This window comes from Bufo gargarizans, chromosome 4, assembly GCF_014858855.1.
Source record: "Bufo gargarizans isolate SCDJY-AF-19 chromosome 4, ASM1485885v1, whole genome shotgun sequence".
NCBI classification, from domain to species: Eukaryota; Metazoa; Chordata; class Amphibia; order Anura; family Bufonidae; genus Bufo; species Bufo gargarizans.
The window spans coordinates 459,773,497-459,800,555 of record NC_058083.1 but is presented as its reverse complement, the minus strand read 5'-3'; the positions used below and the strand labels follow the sequence as shown (position 1 = coordinate 459,800,555).

The 27,059-nt window shown below is 43.2% G+C and overlaps 1 protein-coding gene across 1 annotated transcript in view; it reads left to right on the top strand.

Moving 5' to 3' along the window:
* The window catches only part of TMX4 (thioredoxin related transmembrane protein 4), an 89,308-nt gene that overhangs the window by 16,472 nt on the left and 45,777 nt on the right, over nt 1–27,059 (top strand). Inside the window, exon 2 of the mRNA XM_044290559.1 lies at nt 21,794–21,909. Within this exon, the coding sequence (XP_044146494.1) occupies nt 21,794–21,909 (116 nt within the window). The remainder of the gene's footprint in view (nt 1–21,793; nt 21,910–27,059) is intronic.

The following is a 27,059-nucleotide window of genomic DNA, read 5'->3' as shown; positions in this document are numbered from 1 at the left end:
TTTGTCCTGCGCTAAATCGCGCAGGGCAAAGGCATTTTTTGGAGATCCGGTGATGTACCGGGGCTCTCCAGGGGGCTGCCAGGAAGCCCGGTGATGTAACCGGCACTGATGGGCGGGATTTAGCGCTGCCCTAGCCAGTAAAACGGCTAGGGCAGCGCTAAAGCCCGCCCATCAGAGCCGGTGACATCACTGAACACACTGCCGGGCTGGTAGCTTCCGCCCGGCAGTGTGATTGTAAACAAAAGAGCCCGTACCCTGCGCGATTTAGCGCAGGGCAAAGGAGAGCATTGGAGCATGAGCTCATGGGTGCTGCCTGGATAAAAATAAGCTCCTTGTTCGAGAACAGCAAGTTGTGCAAAAAGTACTGAAACACTGAACTTTGGACATGTTCATTCAAAAGTTTAAGGAAGGTCACATTAAGTTCACCTGTAAAGGTTAGAGTTCATTTTAGGTTCATCCTGAAATTTCACCCACAAGCCAAATATCCCTAACTTTTTGTGAGTAGTGTAGTCCAGTTGTGACTGCATCTGCTGGGAATGATGGATCTCAAGGGTTCTTCCAGAATGACAACATACCACCTATCGACAGGATAGGTGACAAGAGTCTGACTACTGTTTGTCTGACTGCAGGGGCGCCCACCGATCATGAGTCCCCAACCTCTCTGTTATGAATGGAGCGTGGAAACTTCTGTTTAATTTAAAGTTTTTTGCCGCAGATAGAGTACAATATATATGGCCACTGCTTCATCTAGAGGGGGAGCACAGCACTCTCATTCTTATGATTGGTGTGGGTCCCAGCAGTTGGACCCTCACCAATCAGACATTTATCCTGTATCCTTTGGATAGGTGATTGGTTATCGTTCTGGGTCCTCCCTTTAAAACTGTCAGCAACAGCCTTTAGTTCAGTACATTTGGCACACCGCCATTTACCATATGACAGTCAGTTAGAGGGGCACCAGGTGAAAGCATTCTTGCAGTGACATACAGGGTGCCCTTAGTCACAGGGGCATTAGTTACCATCAGGATACCTGATAAATTTGCTGTGCATGTCCCTGCTCTTCTTTCCTATTCTGTTACATATATGGTCCTGACCCCGGTCATCCTTCTTGCTGATCATTTTTCTCTTTAAGGCTACTTTCACACTAGCGTTCGGCTGTCCGCTCGTGAGCTCCGTTTGAAGGGGCTCACGAGCGGACCCGAACGCTTCCGTCCAGCCCTGATGCAGTCTGAATGGATGCGCATCCGCTCAGACTGCATCAGTCTGGCGGCGTTTAGCCTCCGCTCCGCTCAGTAGGCGGACACCTGAACGCTGCTTGCAGCGTTTGGGTGTCCGCCTGGCCGTGCGGAGGCGTGCTGGTCCGTCCAGACTTACAATGTAAGTCAATGGGGACGGATCCGTTTGAAGATGCCACAATATGGCTCAATCTTCAAGCGGATCCGTCCCCCATTGATTTTACATTGAAAGTCTGGACGGATCCGTCCGAGGCTATTTTCACACTTAGCTTTTATATGCCAATATAATGCAGACGGATCCGTTCTGAACGGAGCCTCCGTCTGCATTATTATGATCGGATCCGTTCAGAACGGATCCGATCGAACGCTAGTGTGAAAGTAGCCTAACAGATCTATCTGAATTCTACGATGAAATTATTACCTCCCTTTTTTTTTTTTTTTTTCCCATTAGGCTTTCTAAATATAATAAAAATAAATGCTTATTATATAATGAGATGCGAAGGCTAAACTTTGTCAAAATTGATTTCACCCTGGCTTTACAGGGATTAATATTTAAGAATTGATTTAGTCCTTTAATCCTAACACTACAGCAGTAAAGTAATCTTGCAACAAAAATCTGCGATGAAAGTAGTATAAAAGGTCAAACAACTACTTAAACCTGAAATCCACACGGTCTCTGCCGGCGACATCTACTGCAGGTTTTGTATGCTGGAAGTAAATCTTTAGTGGGAAGCATACAGTCACCTACAGAGATGTCCTCTGTGTCTTAGATACTTGTGTCCCGTTACTATGGCAAATAGTAATAGGAAATGTTTCTCTCCTTAGGCTACTTTCACACTTGCGGCAGAGTGATCCTGCAGGCAGTTCTGTCGCCGGAACTGCCTGCAGGATCAGTCAAAACGTATGCCAACTGATGGCATTTTAAGACTGATCAGGATCCTGATCAGTCTTACAAATGCATTGAAATGCCGAATCCGTCTTTCCGGTGTCATCCGGAGAAACGGATCGGGCATTTATTATTTTCGCCTATTTTTTTCTTGCTGCGCGTGTGCAGACTGGAAGGACGGATCCGGCATTTTGGTATTTTGAATGCCGGATCCAGCACTAATGCATTCCTATGGAAAAAGAATTCAGGCAAGTTTTTTTGGCCGGAGATAAAACCTTAGCATGCTGCGTTTTTTTCTCTCTCCTGGTCAGTCAAAAAGACTGAGCTGAAGACCTCCTGATGCATCCTGAACGGATTACTCTCCATTCAGAATGCATGGGGATAAAACTGATCAGTTCTTTTTTTTTTTTTTTTTATTCTGTTTATTTGGAGCAGATTCACAAAAGAACAAAAGCAAGGGTCATGTACCCGCATATCATACATTATACATACTTCCCCCACATGGCCTCCAAAGGAAGTCAGGGAGTCAAATACAGCATCATAGGGGACATGAATTCAGTAAATATGAATCTAACTGCATTTTTTATTTTAACTTAGAGTAAGTATAAACAAAAAATAGAAAAGCAAAGAAAAGGAAGAGGTGGGGGGGGGGGGGGGGGGGGGGGGCAGGACTACACTGCCAGGGGTCCCAAGGTATTACCTAGAGATGCTTTAAGATACCACGAGGTGTACTGAAAGGGTTTAACTAATTCCCCAATCTCTACCGGGCTAAAGTGCACGGTAATAAAAGTGCGCCATTTATTGAAGAATTTGGAAGCTGAACCTTCTTTGTGCCTAGACGCCTCAATCCTCTCAAATCCCAATAGGACTTTCAAATCAGAGATCACAGCTGGAATGTCTGGCATGGCATCTATGAGCCATCTTTGAAGCAAGACTCTTTTGGCTACTAATAAAACAGAGTGCAATATGATCGGTATCTGAGTTGGGCTTTCCGGATGTATATAATGGAAGACCAGGGCCTGGGGTTCCATGGGTAATTCCACCGACCAGTTAGTCTTGATATAATCAATCACAGTGGCCCAAAATTTGACTACCTCAGGACATGCCCATATGCCATGCCAGAAATCCGTAGCCGCCAAATTGCAATTTGGACAATGTGTGATACGGTCCGGAAACTGAGGCGAGGCCGGAAAATTAAAGCCATAGATCGCCCGATGCATAATTTTAAAATACGTTTCACGCCAAGTCTCACCTATCACGCACTGGCGTACCTTACTCCAGCCTTCCAGGATCTTCACCCCAATCTCATCATCCACTTTGGCTTTCAGTGAAATTGCCTGAAAAAGCCCTATACAACCTAGAGAGAGAAACTGTTTGGGGAGAGTAACTGAGGATCTCGTGAAAGGAATTTGTAGTCCCCTCCCTTGACAGATCACAGCAGTCTATGCGAACAGAAACCCACAATCTGCATTATATGCAGGAAATGGGAATCCGGTAGGGCATATTTTTCCTTCAGTTCTTTTGGGGTCAGCCAACGCCTTTCCCCTTGGTGCATCAGATGTTCCGCCCTAGTCACACCTCTAGATACCCACAGCTCAGGGGGTCTCAAACTAATTCCTGATGGAAATTCTGGATGACCCCATAGCGGCATCCATTTAGAGATTGCATGGGGCAGACCTTCTGTCTTCCTTATAGCCTTCCAGGCTGCTATCGTATCTCTCAATAAAAGCGAGGATTTAATATCCCCAGGTAACGCGGCCAGGTTAGAGAGAAGGCACGATACCAAGTTCCAGGGAGCTACCAGATTTTGTTCCAATTCCCTATTAGAGAAAAGATCAGTATTGTGCACCCAATCGGATATGTGACGCATAAGACATAATAAATTGTAGCCCCGCACATTCGGGAATTTCACCCCTCCCTCTGGTTTCCACAGCATAAGCTTCGAAAGAAAGATACGAGGGCGCCTGCCGGACCACAAAAATGTGGTAAGCGCTTTATTCAGGGCAGTGACATCAGTATGTTTCAGTAGAATCGGAAGCGTTTGGAGGGGGTAGAGCAGCTTAGAGAAGCTCATCATTTTAATGAGCTGGCACCTTCCTAGTAGAGACAAGGGAAGTGAGTGCCATTTCTGTAGTTCAGATATTATTTTTGCTATGAGGGGAGGGTAGTTCAGCGAATACAGTGACCCCGGGAGCTTCCCAATTTTAACCCCTAAGTAAGTGACATATTTCTTAACAGCAGACAAAGAAAAACCTACGTCCAGCCAAAACTGCGGTGGATTAGTGGCGTGTAACTCCAGAATCTCACTTTTAGACAAATTTATTTTATATCCCGAGAAGGACCCAAAAAAACGTAGGAACTCCATTAAGGGGCCTAAGTGTCGCTGAGGAGTTTCCATAAAAATCAGAAGATCATCAGCATATAAAGCTAGTTTGACCTCTTTCTTACCTATGGTGATACCTGAGTACAAGTCAGAGTCCTCCAAAAATCTAGCTAGAGGCTTGATCAGTTCTTTTCCGGTATAGAGTCCCTAGGACGGAACTCGGTGCCGGAAAAGAAAAACGCTAGTGTGAAAGTACCCTAAGTAGTCATTTTATTATCATCACAGGCAGGATTACAGTGAAAGGTAACCATTTGCCGCAGTCTGTTAGAGGGAGGGGGGCTCTCTCTATTCTCCTTGTGTCCCCCCCCCCCCCCCCATCGTGGGATGGCGATGCTTCGCCATGGCAACCGGAGGCCTAACAAACCCAGGAAGATTAGGTCCAGTTCTAAATTGCTTCTCCTGTTTGCATTTTTATTTTTTTTTAACCGGACGTTCATTGACAACAAAAACGCATCCAGATTTGCTGCAAACCTCGCCTTGCAGTTATGTCTCAAACAGACAGATATGAACATGACCCCTGTGGTCTGATTAGACACTAGACCTTGCCACAGGAGGGCATAAAAGTGCTTCCCCGGCTGTCCTATAAAAAGACTCTCGGAGGCTACTTTTGGGTAGTGTATCTCTTGAGAGACCTTTGACTGCTAGATGTGCCTCTAAGACGCACCCAAAAAAATTTTGCGCAGTTGACAAACTATGAGAGGGGGGAGCATCATTGGACTGAGAGAAGTGGGATGGTAGTTTCAACAACTTGCCTGGGATCTAGTCCATTCTGACCTAGCTGATAGGAGGTGTTGGGAGCAGTGGTTACAAGAGTGCGCGCACACAGTAAACGGGCTTGGGATGACCCAGACAGACCACCAGTAGCAGACAGACCACCAGTAGAGAGGATCATTTGATCCACCAACAAGCATGATTAGCTCCCACAGTTTCGTTTTCCACTGTCCAGACGAGGGTTGTCACAATACTAAAATTTTAATTCAATTTCAATACCATAAAAGTATTGCGAAACTCTATACCATTTGATACCACGCAAAAAAAAAGTTCGATACCTGGTGCAACCCTAGTCCAGGCACAGGTATCGCCGCTGTTACACACCCCTGTCTCTGCTCGGACAATTCCCAGGTGCTTAGCAGACAAAGTTTTGGGGTCACTGTGCCAGTTACATTTCCTGCCATTGACAGTCTCCTTCATTTGCAGAAACCTGGACTGCTATGAACTGGAGCTGTATTATCTCGAGTGATGAATCCAGGTTCTGTTTGAGATCCCACAACGGTTTGGTTTAAGCATGGAGGTCTCTTGGTGAGAGCTTCAATCCTGCCCTTGCTGCGGAGCGACCCCCTGCTCCATCTGCTGGTGTGATGATCTGGGGAGCCATCACATACGACAGTCACTCCTAGTAATGATACGAGGGACACTAACACCTCAGAGATATGTGCAGGACATCCTGTCTCTCATGGCAGGACTTCCAACTGGTATTTTTCAGCAGGATAATGCTCTCCTGCACACAGCAAGGGTTTCCCATGAATGCCTCTGCCAGATTGCAACACTTACTTGGCTGCCCGGTCACCAGATTTATTACCAATCGAGCATTTATGGGACTAGATGAGACGCCAGCTTCAGCAACCTACAAGCATGCAGGATCTACCGGCCCAGCTGTTACATCTGTGGGCAGATATGTATGTGTATGCCTCCATCCCAACCGTATCTCATCTTGTACCCAGGCTAGAGGTGCCCAACAGGGTCCTAGCGCCTCCTTTCAATTGTACAGTTTTCCACAATAAACTTCTTTCGCTCCAATATTGTAATCTCTTACATATATCATCATTACATTCACTCCTAGAAAGTTACATTCTAATCCAACAACGCCTTCTTGGTGCATTAAGTTTTTTTGCCAATGAGTGTATATGGTATCACCATGTTCATCACATTTTGTATGATGTACGATTATTGTGCATAAAAAAAATACATATTTGGTATTGTTGTCCCATATAACCTTAGAATAAAAATGTACGTTACTTATGTCGCACACTGAACGACATAAAAGTTAAAGCACAAAATTAATGGCAGAATCCAATCCTCCAGAAAGAGTTAATAAAAGTTAACCATTAAGTTATATGTTCCCCAAAATGGTATCCTATGGGTACAAAAAAACAAGCCCTCCCTTGGTTATGTCAATGGAAAAATAACAAAAAGTTATGGCTGAATATGACAATGCTAAAATGGAAAAAAGTCCAAAGACCAAAATAGTACTGTAAGGAAATCAAGGTTAAAATCTTTAAAGGGGTTTTCTGGTTTGCATGAAAATGCTTTAAAATAATTTATGAAAGTCGCTGTAATGTTTTTCTATTACCTACATTGCTCCTATCTTCTGTTCTGAGCCGTGGTCACATGACCATGTCCATGCTGCTCTATCTTACTTCCTGTGACGTTATGTCCATGGGAGTGTCGGAGCAGCAACACGGGCAGTTATAGGGGAGTGTCTATGTACCTTGGTGGGAGGAGCTATAAACTAGCTGGGGGTTAGGGGCAGTGATAGGGGAGTGTTTAGTTAAGTGCACTATTATTTACCTGAGGTACAGATGGACCAAAAGATAAAACATTTTCTAGAGTGCTTCTTTAATATCACCCAGAACAGATTTACAACACGTAAATCCATGAAGAATGGAGCATTTTCCTGTGTACGGCCTGCTGATGGCACAGACTGCTGTGGGCCCAGAGAGTGCATGTACCATGTAATTGCTTAGGTTGGAGTGTTTTGGTTTCTGTCTAATTTAGCCTCAGGCTGTATGAATTCTATATAGATGCTAATATACATAACTCATTTGCATATACAGGAAAGTAAAATATAAGAATCTCTTTGCACATATTTTAATTTACTGCTCCAGAACTTTCACAATTGTGTCAACTTCAGGACTGAAATCTCCCAGCATTCTTTGCTGGCTGAGCATCAGCACATGGCCTTCTCTGGTGATTACACAAAGAAAAAAAACACAATGCAACAGCACTCTGCAAAGCAAATAAAGTACAATAATGTCATAGTAATAGAAAATATTCTGGTGCTAATGCTTCTCTTATTTAGTAAATTTGAGATTATTGGAAAATACATTTTGTACAAAATTATTTGGGCCCCTCTGCCACACGTCAAGGAGATCTCTGTAAGGCCTCATGCACACGACCGTTGTGTGCATCCGTGGCCGTTGTGCCGTGTTCAGTTTTTTTTCGCGGACCCATTGACTTTCAATGGGTCCGTGGAAAAATCGGAAAATGCACCGTTTTGCAGCCGCATCCGTGATCCGTGTATCCTATTTTTTTTGATTGACAACGGTTCACGGACCCATTCAAGTCAATGGGTCCGTGAAAAAGACACGGATGCACACAAGATTGGCATCCGTGTCCGTGATCCGTGGCCGTAGGTTACTTTCATACAGACGGATCCGAAGATCCGTCTGCATAAAAGCTTTTTCAGAGCTGAGTAAGTGACAGATCATTAAGCAATGCGCCGCACAGACCTGTCACTTACCAGTAGGAGGAGCTCCCGGCCGGTCACAGACATCGCAGCAGCCAGGAGGTAAGTATGATGCTTCTAATATTGCTAAGTAACCATGGCAACCAGGACTGCAGTAGCGTCCTGGTTGCCATGGTTACCGATCGGAGCCCCAGCGATTAAACTGGGACTCCGATCGGAACTCTCCTCTGCCACCAATGATGGGGGGGGGGGGGGGCGCACACTGTGCCACCAATGAGTTAAATACAATAGAGGGAGGGGGGGCCGCACACTGTGCCACCAATGAGTTAAATACAATAGCGGGGGGGGGGCCGCACACTGTGCCACCAATGAGTTGAATACAATAGAGGGAGGGGGGGGCTGCACTCTGTGCCACCAATGAGTTAAATACAATAGAGGGAGGGAGGGGGGGCCCGCACACTGTGCCACCAATGAGTTAAATACAATAGCGGGGGGGCCGCACACTGTGCCACCAATGAGTTAAATACAATGGAGGGGGGGGGCGCACACTGTGCCACTAATGATATTCAAACTGGGGAGGGAGTAGGGTCTGCTGCCTGGCAGCCCCTGATCTCTTACAGGGGGATATGATACGCACAATTAACCCCTTCAGGTGCGGCACCTGAGGGGTTAATTTTGCGTATCATTTCCCCCTGTAAGAGATCGGGTGCTGCCAGGCAGCAGGGGGCAGTCATGTACACAGTTTGTAGTATATTCTAACTAGAAGCGTCCCCATCACCATGGGAACGCCTCTGTGTTAGAATATACTGTCGGATATGAGTTTTCATGATGTGACTCAAATACGATGGTATTTTCTAACACTAGAGGTGTTCCCATGGTGATGGGGACGCTTCAAGTTAAAATATACCATCGGATTGGAGAAAACTCAGATCCTATGGTATAAAAGGGACTCCTGATATTACATTGAAAGTCAATGGGGACGGATCCGTTTGCAATTGCACCATATTGTGTCAACGTCAAATGGATCCGTCCCCATTGACTTGCATTGTAATTCAGGACGGATCCGTTTGGCTCCGCACGGCCAGGCGGACACCAAAACGACTTTTTTTTCCATGTCCGTGGATCCTCCAAAAATCAAGGAAGACCCACGGACGAAAAAACGGTCACGGATCACGGACCAACTGGAACCCCGTTTTGCGGACCGTGAAAAAAATACTGTTGTGTGCTTGAGGCCTAAGATGGGAACCTAACACTAAGCGTAGCATTAACACCAGAATATTTTCTATTACTATGGCATTATTGTACTTTATTTGGTTTGCAGAGTGCTGTTGCATTGCCTTTTTTTCTTTGTGTTTTGAGCCATGACAGCGCGCACCTGCACATTGGCATGTGCTGACTGACCCCCCTTTTCTTCTCTGGTGATTGTCATTGTGAGTGATGTCTTTACATCGGACATTGTACAATGTACAGATGTATAAAAGAGAGCCTTCCCCAATACATTATACCAGCTGAGCACAGCAAGTGCGTATCTGACAACAAGCTTGTTGCTGTTTCCTATGATGATCAGCAGAACGGTAAATCCATGACTGGACTGTGATACAGGCAGTAACTTGAGAGCCACCCCATAGATGCACATCCAACCATAAAGGGATACAAAAATATATATAAAGTTTATTTAGACACAACAACACACACGCATTAAAAAATTGTATACAATATGGAACAAAGTGCGGTATGCAATAAAATATATGTAACCGACACATACAGGTCCACTGAGTTATCACATCTGAATGTATGCGTTATCAACCAGCATATAAAACAGTACAATGAATCACATATAGCAAATGTAAGGTAAGGTAAGACCACTAGAATTGAAAATGCAGACAGACCGACATAGGGTCAAATATCAAGAGCCAAACCTACATAGCCAGCTGGTGCAGTGGACCTGGAAATATAACAAGCGCCCAACGCGTATATCGCCGGAGCAATCCGGCTTCCTCAGGGGTAAAGGACTGTGTGTTGGGGCGTCAGTTAATATAGGGTATAAGATAAGGTGTAACTACATTCACCTGTGCAGCAGGAACTGTGATCGGTGTGTGAATATATCAAACTCCAGTCAAAGCAGGAAACCGGAAGTGGGTTTTCATTTGCTGTAAGCCATAATCCTCAACATTAAAAGAAATAAATGCTTGAACTAGATCACTCTGTGTGTCGGATGTCCTGAATGTATATAATATTTTAAATTGAATTACTGAAATAAATTACCTTTTTCAATGATATTGTAATTTATTGAGATGCCCCCCGTATGGACACCTCAAGACCCCCCCAATGCAGCGAAACTTCAGTCTATCATACAGTCGATTTAAGTAGGAGATGTAATGGGATCCCAGCCTGTTAGTCATCCATCTGTGCATTTCCTGCATTTGGAGGACAGTGTCCTATAAATGAAATTACAATTTATTCCAGGCACATTTTGAACAGAAAGAGTTAAGTACAAAATGTGACTTGAGAGAACAATAGCCTTCCATGGCTGATTGTAATGCATTGTTCCTGTAATAAATGTCTTGCTCGGAGCTACTTTTCGGTATGATTAAGATTCAGCATTGCTGTGGAAATTGAAGTACATTGTTTTTCTTTTCTCTGCCTTTTCGCCCCTTCCCCCGTAAAGTAACACAGATTGTTTTATCTCAGAGATGTTCATTCATAATCCAAAGGGCAGATTGAAGAGATGTTACAGCCTTGGGAGACATTTAATTATTTTGTGCTCACGGGCCCTTAGAGCATCACAACAAAAAACAAAACAAAAAAAAGAAAATCTCACTTCCAAAGCTTCTTGATTATATTTTGCAAACAGATTTGATTGATGTGGCTGAAAAATCCATAGTCAGAGACTGAAATATGCAAGTTAATGCCATCGGTCACCGCTGACCTGCTACAAGGAGGATTTCTTTAACAAAGACAACATTTTCATTTAGAAGCACACTTTCTTTGCTTCAAGTTATTAAATTCATGAACATGCTAGAAGTTGATGACAAATGCTACTTGTAAGTGCAGATGCGTAGTTTGTGCAGATTGTATTTTCAGCGTTAGGAAATATTAACATTATAAGTTCATTTGAAGTTCCCAAATGTGAGTGGTCAAGACTGATGGTGAGGTGGTTCACATAGCCTTAGAGACATACCATTTATTGAAGCTAGGGTTGGTTTGTTGTATATAAACTGGTTGCAAAGATCACGCTGGGACTTTTTGCTGTGAGAAGGGAGGAGAGAGCTGCTTGACGAGGCTTCTGCAGTGGAACGCTGGTAAAAATAAAAATCTTGCAAATTTTTGCATTGGGCTGTCAGTGACTACCATGTGCATTTGGCATTTATGACTATATTCACTGTGGCATGTGTTCATAAAAAGTTGCTGTCCATGCCCTCCACGTTATATTGAAACCACAAATAGTTGTTAAATATTTTTTGAGTGCTTATTCACATCAACAGGAGAATTGTGAGTTTGTGTCTTTCAATAATTTTCAGTTGTGTATTAGTTGAAAATGTAGTTTGAAGTGAATGTAAACCCTTGAAAAGAGAGAAAAAAGAATCCACTCTTAATAGGTCCAAAATTCTGTACTAATATATTTCATAATGCAGTTTATCTTTAGGCCTCATGCACACAGCTGTGGTTTTGGTCCACGGAATAGGCGAACGGATGCGGACAGCACACAATGTGCTTATACACATCTTTTGCAGCCACGCTGAGTTTGAAATGAATGGGTCCGCGTCCGCATGGGGAATAAAATGAACCCTCTATTGATTCAAATGGATGTCCATTATATAATTATTACTTTTAACTTTATGCAGATTAGGTGATTGGAGCATCAAGGGGCTGGCCTAGCCTCTCGGAACATCTCTTCACCTCCTCCTCTCCACCATCACCACTGTCCGTCGTGGCCTAATAGACAGGGTCAGGTATGCTCACTGTTCAGATGCCTGGCCCTGAAATCTCGTGCTTACACCGCCAAGACTTCGTCGGTACATGCACGGTTGATCTCGGGCAGCTCTCCCTGCTTTTAAATCTACACTGCGCAAGCGCCGATTCTGCCAGCCCTTTGGTGCTCCGATAAGCTCATTTGCATAAAAAAAAGTAATACCTTGTAAATTCAGGTCTCCTAAATGGAAAAAATAAATAAAAACTGAATTATATGCATCATCCTTATAATAGGGAAAAGTGCTCCATATTTGCTGTAATGCAATGTCTGATCCCATAATCACTGCAAAGTGCTGAAGACCCCTGGTCGGCAAAATGTCCTAAATAGCTTAATGCGTTTGTATCTTCCACTTTCTTTCATTTGTCACTCTGACTGTAGTAGAAGAGTGCATACTTTCTGTACAGACATCATTACCTAGGATAATGGAAGTGATAATCGGAGTGCCTTTTATTCCTTATGTGACTGTGTGGTGCCATAATAACCCCTATGCAACTTTTTTCATTATTTTTTTTTTTGTAGGGAAATAACATCTCCTTAGGGAGGCATTCATGGAAATCTATTCACAAGACCATAGACTGTGGCATCATTTTAGTTACGGTGTCTTGTGATCTTGTACACACTGTATAGCTTCTTCTCACTTCCATCAGCAGGCCGGCGGGTGTTTTACAGAAGCAACATTTTTCTCTGGTACTGTATGTCTGTATTGGATGTCATTTTACTTTGCTCTTATAGATCCCTCAAAATACCATAGCATTGGGTTACAGCCTGTATTATAGTCACAAGCTGCGTCCGTAAGGGTCCAGTCACTTGGTCAGGAGTGGATGATAAGAGGAGAAAGCATACAGGACAGATGCGACTTCTTCTCTTTTTCGAATTGACTCCTGGTTTTGGTTTCCAAAACTCCCTGTAGAAAGTTGATTTTGTGGTCAGAACTAGTTTTGAGCAAAGCGAGCTTCGGATGCTTCATCCGAAGTTGCTTCGTTGAAAAATTCTGAATACTGTACGGAGATCTGTCTCCATACAGTATTAGAATGTACGGGCTCCGAAGAGCCGAAGTAAGTTATTCACAAAGTCGCGCGTGACTTCTTTGAAGAACTTTAGTAGTTGATTTTTGAACTGGAAAACCACTTTAAAACTTGAAACCAAACTCTGCTTCACTTCCGAGGTACAGCGGTTTCAAGATGCTGCGGACAGTATTGCAGGTGGATGTTGGCTGTGTAACAGAGCCGACACTCGCCTGAGGGTGCTGCCGCATGTCGCAGCTGTACTGCGTCAGAAAACGCAAAAAATGCATGCGTTTTTTGCAACAACATACCTGTAGTATGGTGCTTTTACTTCTAGCAAAACAAAAGGAAAAAAGCAAATCACACACAACAAAACTGAATTGCATTAATTACAAAATAGCTATACATTAATGTAATTTGTCTGCTGTGTGTTTTCCCTTGCTGGAAGAAAACGCGGCATAACTGCAGGTTATGGTGTTGCAAAAACGTCATGCATTTTTAATGTTTAATCCCATCCAAAACGCAGCACAGCCACAACGTGTGGCAGCACCCTTATGGAGCTGAGCGTGCTCTATACACTCCCTCATGAATCTTGACACTTATGTACAACAGGGATGCCCAACCTGCGGCCCTCCAGCTCTTGCAAAACTACAACTCCTAGCATGCTCAGACAGCCTACAGCTATCATCCTACAGCAGGGTAGGTTGAGCATCCCTGATGTACATCACTGTTTTTTATCGGGTTATACTAACAATGAGCTGCAGCTCAAGCAGCTCTGGATAATACAGGATCTCACTCGCTTTCATTACAAGTTACAAAATCTTGAAATATTTGAGTTTTCACAATAGCTACTTAGAGCAGTCCTAATAGGACCACATTTCCTATTTTCGGCAGCTCACCTATCAGGATGTGGTACAGACTGACATGATCAGCAAAGGGTAGTGTATTTTTATGGAGTTTTCCGGGGCTTAGATATTGATGACCTCAAGATAGGTCATCAGCATCAGATCGATGGGATTCTGACACCCCCATTGATCAGTGGAAAATATGAGATGGCAGTGGAATATGCTGGGGATGGAAGCAGAAAGCTCCTTCCACTGTGTAGTGACTCTGCCAGGGTACTGCAGCTCAATTCCATTTGAGTGAAAGGTAGGCGTCCGTCCACTGCTTCTGGCTGATCAGGGAAGGTGCCATGATCTGTCTTAAGGATACAGTAGGTCATCTATATCGAAGTCTTGGAAAAATACTCCTTTAATGACAGGTTCAATGTACTCCTAAGGCCCAGATACAGCAGGGTACTAAGGGCACTTTTTACATTGGTTAAGGATTGGGTCAATTATGTGAATTAAAGGTTCCTGTGAATACTGATTCAGGATAATTGCCCATTGTAAAGGTACTGTCTATTGCATCTTTGACGTGGCACTTAAAACTGTTGTTAGTCAGCAGCACATCACCCTGGCAGCAATATGTCAAGTGAATGGAGGATAAATAATTGTAAAAATAATAGATTTTTACGCGTGAAAGGCCAAGCACGCACTGATTGTCTTGTACAGTACATCTTCGATTGGCACTCATTTACTGTCTACCATTTGCTGATGTACAGTAAGAAGACCCCCAATTCTATGTCTGACATTACATGACTTGCAGTGTGCATTTTTCAACAGATTTGCCCTCTGCAGGCTCCAGCTCAGGTTTTCTTGACCTACAGGTTAGATGCTAGCTGCTATGATGTCTCTCATACACAGCACACACACAGAAAAGGAGATCCTGCTCTCATACAGTATCTGTCTATAACACTTTCAGTAGTAGCAGCAACATTGATGGCATTTATGCAGCAGTACTTACCAGTTGTATATGTAGCATAATCTCTGTGTGTATGGGAATTCTCTGCATTAAGATGGATATCTAATATGATGGAAATGATAGAAATGTTTTTATTTTTCTAATACAGTTATTACTAGGGTAATATCTAGAATCCAGAGATGCGGTTTGGGCAGACGGGGCTTGTTTGTCAGCGTTACATAAAGAGCATTAACTTCGGCATGGCTTGGCACAGTGTCCTGCAGATGGCATGCCTTAGGTTACTCTTGTTCTTTTAGTTTTAAAGGACTAAAATAAGCATTACGGTAGTAGGCCAATGGCAAAAAAAGTAGAAGATGAGTGGTTTCTATTGGCATGGATTGCCTTATTGTGATTGCATTCATTTTTCAGATGAATGAACGCTATAGGTTTCTGGCAGTAAAGCTGTTAGGCTGGTTCCAGACGTGTTCAGTCTTTTCTATAAAACCTAATACTACCCGAGTTAATGTCGAGATTTGTCAGGATGGGATGGATTTAATGTGGCTCCGTGGACAGATTGGTATTTATCTTGGTGACACGGAGAAGTAAACTTACATCTATGAACTCTTCAGAATTATTAACATTTTTGTTTGGGTCGTATGTGTGAAATGCAGGCTTATTAGACTACTTTCAGATGGTAGAGCGCAGTCCATGAAGCGCGCTCTGCGTGACTGCTGCATTCCCTGGACTGACCACTGCTCGTCTGAGCAGAACGCACTACATTGTAGTGATCTGTGGTCCTCTAATTGCCAACGTGACCGCGGGTTTACTGTGCTATCACTTAGGAGAACAGAGGCTGCCGCATACACCATCCAGCTCCCTGATCCTCGCTAAGGGAAGCCAGAGCATGGCAGAGAGCACACGCTCCCGGCTTTTATCGTCACAGATACCGTGGTCACATTTGACCATGACATCTGAGTGGATAAATGTGTGCGATCGGCTTATTGTCATTTGCATACATTTAGAACAGCAGACACCCATCGGTTATGGCGCCCGCTGCACTCCCGACCACCAACCTATATATTTGTAAGGGTTTCGGGAACCGGTTAAATTCCTATTTATCCTCTTGGACCTATATCTATCTCCAAAATATGGAGCTCCATATTCTGGCTGCCAAGACAATGGGGATGTTCAGGGCTCTCTCCATTCACCTCTTTTGGAGTTACAGAAACTGTCTCTAAAGAGTCCTCGTCTGTTTTCTTATGTGTCTAAATATTGCCGTTATATACATGTTATGGCGCCCCCTGCTGTTTTTTTTGTTATGTCTCTTCATGTCCACCTAATGTAACCAGTGCTGGTGATCACACTTGCTCAATAACCACCAGGATCCTCGTGTACAGTGGAGCGATTATGACATTTGTACAGGTCAGAATCACTAGAATTGACTTCTACTCACGAGCAGTGGACATGTTACATGTATGCTCTGAGCAGGGAGCGCCGTGGCAAGTATATAGCCGTCATTTCTACACACTGGAGCATTTAAAAAAAATAAGTACTCCAATAGATAACTTGTTCCATTTAGCGTGAGTAAATGAGCATTTCATTTTGAGACAACCCCTTTAAGGTCACAGACAGAACTTGTGTGTGAGCGCGGGTGTGTTGCTTATCACAGATGTGACAGCTGCCTTATCTATCAATAGTCTTGTCACAATTCTATGGCCAGAAATGTAATACGCCCTGACCAAGTTAGCTTTGTAGCGTTAAATATTGATCTTACGTCAGGATGTGCTATTTTGCTGTATGATATGTACTTGTATGACTTTGTATGGCCTTTTAGCTACTTTACTATATTTAGGACTATTGGAGATTACATACTACAGTAATTGCCTGTACTTTTAAAGTGGTTTTCCAGGAGTTCAATATTTATGACTTATCCTAAGGGTAGGTCATCAGTATCGTATGGGTGGGGGTCCGACTCCCAGCACTTCTGCGGTGCTCCGTTGACCGTTGGTGCTTACTTGCAGCATGCCAAGCACAGCGCCGTACATTGCATAGCACAGCGGTGTTGAACCCAGGGCAATACGCCTTAGACTTTTCCTGCCATTGATCAGCGCAGGGAACTTTGTGAGCGGCCCAGGCAGCGCAGCGAAGCTGCTACTGCCTGAAACAACCAATTACAAAGCTACTTACAGAAGTTTGTTATTGGTCGCTTTGAGCGGGCTGCCGGAGCATTTGGCGTACCGCTGGATTGAATGCAGGCAGGCTACTGTAGCTAAATGATAAAGTACATGGAAGATATTCTATATTGCTATTCAGGTTAAAATACTGTGTTGGCACTTTGTGATAAGTAAGTGGGTTTTGGGTTGCAGTTTGGGCACTCGGCCTCAAGAAGTTCGCCATCACTGGTATAGTGGCTTTGCTTGGTATTGCAGCTCAGACGCATTTACTTGAGCTGCACCTAGGCCAATGTGAACGCTAAACATGATGTCCGTGGCTTTGGAAGAGGCCATAGCGTTCAAACAGCTGATGGGAAGGGGTGCTGGGTGTCGGACCCCACTGATCTGATATTGATGACCTATCCTGAGGAGATGTCATCAATGTCAAACTCCTGGAAAACCCTTTTAACCCGTGGAGGACCCTCGCCGTACATGTGCAGCGCTGGCGGACGTGACTTAAGGACCAATGCCGTACATGAACGGTGGGCTGATCGGGTGGGTGCAGGAGCTGCACACGCCAGATCAGCGACACGGATCTGGCAGTCACTGACAGCCGGGCCCCTGCTGCATATGCCGGCATTGGTAAAAAAAACACCGATGCCGGCGTGTTAGCCCCTTGTTTGCCGCGGTCAAGGCTGACCACAGCAGAGGGTTCACGGAGGGTACGGGTGCCCTCCACTTCCCCATCGGGGACCCGATGGCACAGAATGCATGCATCGGGGCTTGCCTTCTACGGAAGCCTGTGAGATCCAGCATAAAAGCTGACATCCAATACATTACAATACAGGTTGTATTGTAATGCATTGCAGAGGGGATCAGACCCCCAGAAGTTGAAGTCCCAGAGTTGGGACAAAAGTAAAAATAAAAAAAGTGTGTTTTTCATAATAAAAAAAATAGTTTCAAGTAAAAAAAATAAAAAAATTCCCAAAATAAAACACCTAAAATTATAGAAAAAAAATGAAAACCAGACATATTTGGTATTGCTGCATCCGTAACGACTGGCTCTACAAAAATATCACGAGATCCACCCCCTCACCTGAACGCCGTAGAAATAAGAAAATAGAAACTGTTCTAAAACCATCATTTTTTTTTTGTCACCTTACATCACAAAAACTGCAACACCAAGCCATCAAAAAGGCGTATGCTACCCAAAATAGTACCAATCAAACCGTCACCTCATCCTAAAAAAAAATGAGCCCCTTCATAAAACAATCGGGAAATAAAAAAATAAAAAATGTGAATATGGAGACACTAAAACATGATTTTATTTTTTTTTTTAAAATGCTTTTATTGTGTCAAAGTGAAGAAAATTAAAATAGTAGACATATTAGGTATCGCCATGTCCGTAACAACCAGGTCTATTAAAATATGACATGACCTAACCCCTCAGGTGAACACCATAAAAAATAAACAAAAACTTTGTCAAACAAGCCATTTTTTTTGTTACCTTACATCACAAAAAGTGTAATACAAAGCGATCAAAAAGTCATATGCACCCTAAAATAGTACTAATCAAACCGTCATCTCATACCGAAAAAGATGAGCCCCTAAATAACAGTCGCCCAAAAAATAAAAATAAACTGTGGCTTTCAGAATATGGAGACATTAAAAAATCTTTTTCAAAAAATGCTTTATTATATAAAACTGAAAATCCATATTTGATATTGTCGCGTCCGTAACAAGCTGCTTTATAAAAATAGCATATGATCTAACCTGTCAGATGTAAATAAAATTGTAAATAACATTGTAAATAACAAAAAATAAAAACCATACGTACCCTAAAATAGTACCAACAAAACTGCCACCCTATCCCGTAGTTTCCAAAATCGGGTCACTTATTTGGAGTTTCTACTCTAGGGGTGCATAGCAACTTAAAATTATCCCAGTGAAATCTGCCTTACAAAAATCATATGGCGTTCCTTTCCTTCTGTTCCCTGCCATGTGCCCATACAGTGGTTTACGACCACATATGGGGTGTTTCTGTGAACTACAGAATCAGGGTAATAAATATTGAGTTTTGTTTGGCTGTTAACCCTTGCTTTGTTACTGGAAAAAAATGGATTACAATTAAAAATTCTGAAATTTCATCTATGTTTTTCTTTAATTCTTGTGGAACACCTAAAGGGTTAACAAAGTTTGTAAAATCTGTTTTGAATACCTTGAGTGGTGTAGTTTCTAAAATTGGGCCATTTATGGGTGGTTTCTATTATCTAAGCCCCACAAAGTGACTTCAGTCCTGAACTGGTTCTTAAAGTGAGTTTTGGAAATTTTCTTAAAAATTTCAAGATTTGCTTCTAAACTTCTAAACCTTCTAACGTCCCCCCAAAAAAAAAAAGTAATTTACAAAATGATCCAAACATGAAGTAGACAAATAGGGAATGTAAAGTAATAACTATTTTTGGAGGTATCCTTATCTGTTTTAAAAGCAGAGCAATAGAAGTTTTGAAAATTGCAAATTTTTCTCAATTTTGGGTAAATTTGGTATTTTTTTTATAAATGAAATATTTTGATTCAAATTTACCACTGTCATGAAGTACAATATGTAACGAAAAAACTGTCTCAGAATGGCCTGGATAAGGAAAAGCATTTTAAAGTGATCACCACAAAGTGACACATGTCAGATTTGCAAAAAATGGCCTGGTCCTTAAAGGTGTTTTCCCATCTCGGACAATGGGGGCATATCGCTAGGATATGCCCCCATTGTCTGATAGGTGCGGGTCCCACCACTGGGACCCGCACTTACAATGAGAACGGAGCCGGGAAATGAACGGAGGGCACACTGCGCATTCATTTCTATGGGGCCGCTGAAAATAGCCGAGCCATTGCCGAGGTATTGCCGTCTGCCCCATGGAAATGAATGGGAGCATGGGCCACGCATGCGCGGTGCGCTCCCATTCATTTCTACTAGAGCAGCGCTTGGTGGTGGACGGACCCCGGGAAATCCGGCATCATCCAGCCACAGTGCTTCCCGCTTCGTTCTCATTGTAGGTGCGGGTCCTAGCGATATGCCCCATTGTCTGAGATGGGAATACCCCTTTAAGGTGAAAAATGGCAGGGTCCTAAATAGGTTAATATTCTTCTTGTGAGGACAGTTATGTCGCCCTGTGCTAACCTCAGTTTCTCACCATGTAGTGATGTGTAAGGCCTTGTTCAGAGACTGTGCGTAGGTCAGGGTAGACTTCTGTCACTGGACCAGCTATTTCTTTTAGTTTACCTGTATTTTACAGTGTGGTCCCCCCAGCAGTGCGGATTCTGGGGGAAGCATCTCTGCTTACCTTTCACAGCAGCAAGAAGTCCCAGCAGTTACCACCAGCCGATCATCTGCCTGAAAACAAATCTTCATCCCCTTCTACCTTTCATCTACTTGTATCCCACAATACACCAGCTTCAACAGGGGCAGATTGGGAACTTAAAGTTGCCCCAATGTTGTAAGTGGATCACAATTGTCAGATGGCAGGGCAACACAAGTAGATGAGGCATTTTTGCATAACGCACGCGGCCAACTCTGACAGCAATGCCTCTTCTTGTCCGTGGACAAGAATAGGACATGCCCTTTCTTTTTTGCCGGGCCGCGGAACGGAATTACGGTGTGTTGTCCGCATCTTTTGTGGCCCCGTTGAAATGAATGGGTCCACACACGTTTCGCAAAATTGCAGAACTGATGCGGGCCCAGAAATATGGTTGTGTGAATGGACCCTAAGCGTGTTGCCTGGATGTCCTCTAGTAATGACCCCTTTAGTGACCCTAGTAATATGTACCCAACCAGCGGCAGTAAGGGGGGCTCGGGTTACCCCATGGTCATCAGCCCACTGAGAAAATTCCCTGAGGGGTCTATGGCCAGTTCCCCCCTGAGCTTCAGCAATAGTATACTGTTGAATCTTTTCTCCGATGCTCAAGATACACAGGAGCGCAATAGACATCCCAGTACTGTGCTAGCAGTGCAAACATTGGGGGCAACACAAGTGATTATTGTCAATTAAAAACTGATTTTTATTTTGTTCACTCATTAATTGGAATCTAAACACATTAACCATTTTCAAAATAAACCTGCTTGATGTGGAAGTGGCGTTCAGATTCCCCTGCGATCGGCTAAAATCATGGCCACGTTGTGCTCAATTGTATAAATTAAGTGCTGTGTAATACAGTGCTTATTAAACTATAAGGTGTCCCCACTGATGAGGCCCGCCCCATTTCTGTAGAAGAAGATTGACAAGTCCTTACACGTGTTCAGACCAAGTTCACCCATAGCAGGAGCCATTCTTTCTTGGTTGTCTACCTCTGATACATGGACAATGGTTAAAACGTCTTCTTGACGACAACCTTTACCTTTGCATTAGTAAAATGGACAGCATGGTGTAGGCTATGAAGCCATAAAATTCTGCATTCAAAGATGACCATGGGAAACATCTACATTTAGTTTGTTTGTCTGTTTGGTTTCCTCCTGCATTCCCCAAAACATGCCGATAAGATAATTAATATATTTCTTATTAAATGAACCCTGGTTGTATGTGTGAAGTAGGGAAACTAGAGTGATTGATCACTGTCTGTGTATAGAGCTGTAGAGTAAGTGAGATCCGGCTGGTGCAATGCAGGCGCATCAAACGTTGACGAACACCCAAAAGCCCAGCCGAATATAGGAACCAAAGAAGAAGCGCCAAAAACTCTTATAGTGGATCATACATGTTGCAGTAATGACACCAATAGAGGTGAAGTATTAGCTCCACTGAAGCCTCAAGTTTGTTCTTATCTTTCGGATAAACCAATCCCTAAGAGCTGACTGACCCTTGCTTTTTCCTTTTATTTCTACACATATAAAGCTGTAGGACATGCTTTATTCTTCTTTTTTTATTTCAGCTTTGCTCCATGGTGCCCTGCGTGCCAGCAGATGAAGCCAGAGTGGGAAGATTTTGCAAGACGAAGTTCTGTCCTTGAAGTAAATGTAGCAAAAGTGGATGTGACTGAAGAACCAGGTACAGTCATGCACATAAGCTGTGAATGTTCGCTGATATAAGGAGCTGTCACCACTCCTGACACTTCTGTTTTAGTCTCTACTTGCCTTCCCCATGTAAGAACAATTCTGGAGCATTTATTTTTATGACTATGTTGTGCCTTTCCTTCATTATTCCTGCTAGAAGTTAAGAATACATTTCAAGGGGTTTGCAATGATGGTGCAGTTGGGTTTTATCATTTGGAGGTGTGCCCCAGCACAGGCTGACACTGGCCACACTGATTGGATATGTCAGACTGTGCAGAGACACACCCCAAACATGTTAGAACAATTCAACCTGTCCACACCTTTGTTATCACTTTGAGGGTTTTTTGTGCACCATAACTGCTCTGTACTCCTGTGATGCTGTTTGTCACATTGTATATTCTGAGAGGTGGAGCTTCAATTGAACCCCTTCAGGACCCAGCCTAGTTTTGCAAATCTGACATTTGTCACCTTGTGTGGTAATAATTTTGGAACCCTTTTACTTGGGCTACATGCACATGACCGTTCCGTTTTTTGCGGTCTGCAAGTTGCGGATCCGCAAAAAATTGAAGCTTCCCGTGTGCCTTCCGCAATTTACGGAACGGGCGGCCCCTTGTAGAAATGCCTATTCTTGTCCGCAAAAACTGGCAAATATATAGGACATGTTATTTTTTTTGCAGGGCCACAGAACGGAGCAAAGGATGCCGACAGCACACTGAGTGCTGTCCGCATCTTTTGCGGCCCTATTGAAGTGAACGGGTCTGCACCCGAGCCGCAAAAACTGTGGCTCGAATGCGGACCAGAACTACGGTCCTGTACATAAGGCCTAATCCAAGTGATTTTGAGATTTGTTTTTTTTTGTGACACATTGTACTTAGTGGTAAGTTTGAGTCAATACATTTTACCTATATATTTTTACCCAAAATGTACAAAAATTTTTGAAAAATTGCCAATTTTTTTAATTTCTATTTCTCTTCTAAGACGAAAAGTGATGCATCACAAAATGTCTAATATCAAGTCTACTTTCTGTTGGCATCATTTTGTTAGGATGTTAGAAGTCTTAGAATTTTAGAAGGAATTTTTCAAAAGTTTCAAGTAGGGATCGACCGATATAGATTTTTTAGGGCCGATACCGATAATTTGTGAACTTTCAGGCCGATAGCCGATAATTTATACCGATATTCTGGGAATTTTTATTTTTGAAAAAAAATTAAAAAAATTCCCACAAATCTGCTGAAAATTAATGTTTATTGTTAATGTGTAGTTTTTTTTTTTTTGTAAATCTTTCTTTTTCATTTATACTTAATATTTTGGTGTTTTTATTTTTGTAACTTTTTTTTTTTTTTTTACTAACTTTTAGCCCCCTTAGGGACTAGAACCCTTGTCCTATTCACCCTGATAGAGATCTATCAGGGTGAATAGGAGCTCACACTTTCCCTGCTGCTCTGTGCTTTGTCCACACAGCAGCATATGGAGCTTACCATGGCAGCCAGGGCTTCAATAGCGTCCTGGCTGCCATGGTCCTGGCCACCAATACTTAATACTTGGGGGAGAGGCGCACTGCGCCGCCAATGCTTAATACTGGGGGGGGGGAGGGGGGGCGCACTGCGCCACCAATGTCTAATACTGGGGTTGGGGGGGGGGGGGGCCGCACTGCGCCACCAATGAAGATTAAAGGGGTTGTCCAAGTTATATTTATTGATGACCTATCCCCAGGATAGGTCATCAATATCAGATCGGAGGGGGTCCGACACCCGGCACCCCCTCCAATCAGCTGTTTGAAGAGGAGACTCGCACGGTGTCAGCGCTGCCTCCTCTTCACTGTTTACCTTCTAGCCATTGCATCTGCAGTGGTGAGCAGGTGTAATTACACCCAAGCCTTCCTATTGAAATGAATGGGACGGCTGGGGTGTAATTACACCTGCTCACCACTGCAGATGCAATGGCTAGAAGGTAAACGGTGAAGAGGAGGCAGCGCTGACACCGTGCGAGTCTCCTCTTCAAACAGCTGATCGGAGGGGGTGCCGGGTGTCGGACCCCCTCCGATCTGATATTGATGACCTATCCTGGGGATAGGTCATCAATAAATATAACTTGGACAACCCCATCTCTCATTTATTCATATACAGGAGGCGGGAGCTGGCTGCAGAATCACATACCTCTATGAGCTCCCGACCTCTATGAGCAGTAGCTGCGATCCGTGGCACCTGAGGGGTTAACTACCGCAGATCGCAGCTACCGCTCATAGAGGTCGGGAGCCGGCTATGTGATCCTGCAGCTCCCGCCTCCTGTATATGAATAAATGAGAGATTAAGCTTCATTGGTGGCGCAGTGGCCATAGCTCCTCCCCTCCTCCTGTCCCCTGTCCTTTCATTGGCGGCGGCGGCAGCAGCAGCAGCAGCAGCACAGGGGGAGGAGACACTGCTTCCTTCTCCCCTGTGCTGCTAAGGGGAACACGGAGAGCGCTGACAGCAGCGCGATCTGTGTTCCCCATACGCTATCGGAATATCGGCAAAATAAATGCCGATACCGATGGCGTTCAAAATCCTGAATATCGGCCGATAATATCGGTAAATCCGATAATCGGTCGATCCCTAGTTTCAAGAACATATCCAATTCAATTCTGAAGTTAGCTTTTGGGGCTTACCTAATTGAATCCACTCACAAATGACCACATTTTATAAACTACATTGCTTAAAGTATTTAAGAATGATTTTACAAACTTTATTATCCCTTTAGGTGTTTGAAAGGGATTAAAGCAAAATGGAGGTGAAATGTAAAAAAAAAATTTTTTTTTTGTGTGCCTATTCTCCATTTTTATCCATTTTTCCCAGTAATGTGGCAAGGGTTAGAAGCAAAACAAACCTTAATATTTATTACCATGATTTTTCAGTTTAGATAAACACCCGATATATGATTGTAAACTACTGTATGGGCACACAGCAGAGCTCAGAAAGGAAGGAGCGCCATATGGTTTTTGGAGGGCAGATTTTTTGGTCTCACTAGGGGACTTCAACTTTTCAGGGTCTGATCCTTTTACAATGCTTTATAGTACATACTGTATTGTAATGCATTGTAACTGGGCCTTTTATAAGGACTTGGGCCGCCACAGCAACCATCCATTGCATTGCGAGGAGCCGATGGGTTTAGAAAGGGAGCCCCCTATGCAGTGATCAGCACTTGATCACACTTTGATGTGGTCCCAATTCAGAGAAATAAGCCTTTGTATTACCGTATATGCAAATGAACCCCTAGGGGCTCCAGAATGTTGTAATGACCGCTTCACTTTAATTTCTGTATTAAGTAGTTCGAATAATTCAGGCATACATGACCTGATGACTAGACAGCACTGGGGCCATGTGTGAGGGAGATCTGTGACACCTTTCCAGTAGCTCATGAGACATCCACACAATCAAATATTTTAAGACTAGCAGTCATTGAGAAACTGTCAGTGGTTGAGCTTATTGAAAGACACTCTGCTTCATTATTCAAGTAGTCGTGTCTTTATGCCTATACCAGCCTAAAATCATTACATTCTAAAAAATACTTAGAACATTTCGAAACAGGAGAGGGGAATACTTGTTACAACAAACTATTCCATATATAGATAGGGAATAACTGTTAGATTGATAGTGGTCAAACTGCTGGGACCCCCCCATCAATGATGAGAACAGGAGAACCGTGCCCCACATTTTAATGGAGTGCAGAAATTACAGCTCCATTCAAAGTCTGTGGGACTGCCGAAGATAGCAGAGCGCTGTGCTTGGCTTTGTCCGGCAGTCCCATGGAGATGAATAGTGTGTTGGTGTGCATTCTTCACCAGAACGGCAGTCAAGTAGGGGATACGAATCCCCCATTCTCATGATTGGGGTCAACCCCCAATAAACTAACAGTTATCCCCTATCTTTTAAATGTGTAATTTCATGAAAATCAACCCTTATAAAATGGAAGCTGCTCCAATAGGTCTGGCTCTTCTCATCCCTAGCGAGCAGCTATTATAGCTCGGAACCACTTCTGGCTATGTAGCACTTCATGCTGGTAATTTAACTACCCACAAAAGGAGATCGTGTCCCTGCACTCTTTTTAGTATTGCTTATGCAAACCTGTCGGCTTTTACTAAGAGGTTTATTAAATTTTTTTCCTTATATTTAACATATACGCTCGGAAAAAGATGCAAAAGCGTAAATCCTGCAGGATCCAGAAAAAAAATAAAAAATAAAAATCTTGTGTTAATGGATATTTTTTTACATTAAAACTAAAAATAAAATTTTCTTTATTTTTTTACCCTATGGTATGGCATCCAATTAATGTATATGTCATGTGTATACCTTACATATGGGACAAAAGCCCAACAGATCAAACTAATTACAGGTGACTCATGGGTGCTTTTCTTTCTCTTGTAAAAGGAACGTGCCCCTACACAGTTTGACACCAGAAGCACTAATTGGACAGTGTCCGAATATAGCGACACCCAGTGGTCTTGTTATTCATAAGTTTCTAGCAGGAATAACAGAGGAACTGGGCAATATAGAGTTCCAAGTAAAATGCTCTAGAATAGAAATATTTGCTAAAACATAATCTCAAGAGAGCTGCCAGGTCCTCTTTAAAGGGTTTCCCCCAGAAAAAGACATACATTATATAGCTACAGGATAAGTGATAAATCACTGGGACCCCCATCATTCACTAGCAGTGAGTATTCATCTTGACTGTTTTCCTCTGCCATATAAATTCTGAATGGAGCGGCAGGGTACATGCTCGGCCGCCACTTAAATTCGTCCATGTCACAGTCATGCAGTGAGGAGTCGGGGCTCCCATTTACCGTAATCGTCGATGGGGTCCTACCGATCATATATTTATGACCTATCCTGTAGATAAATGATAAATGTCTTTTCTAAATGGAAGAAAATACAAGACAGCGACTCTACCTATCAACCGAATGGATCAGGGTGCACACCTCTCGGTCCACCCAGACCGCACGAAAAAGCAATAGACAATGAGGGGCACTCCACGTTTGGGAAAAGAGAGCAGCAAGTGTCTAGTGGCTAAGTCAATAATATATATTTATTACCTATTCACTATAGGGAGCCAATGCATAAAACAGTAAAAACATCCATAAAATATAAACAATAGATAAGGACCTCAAATAAT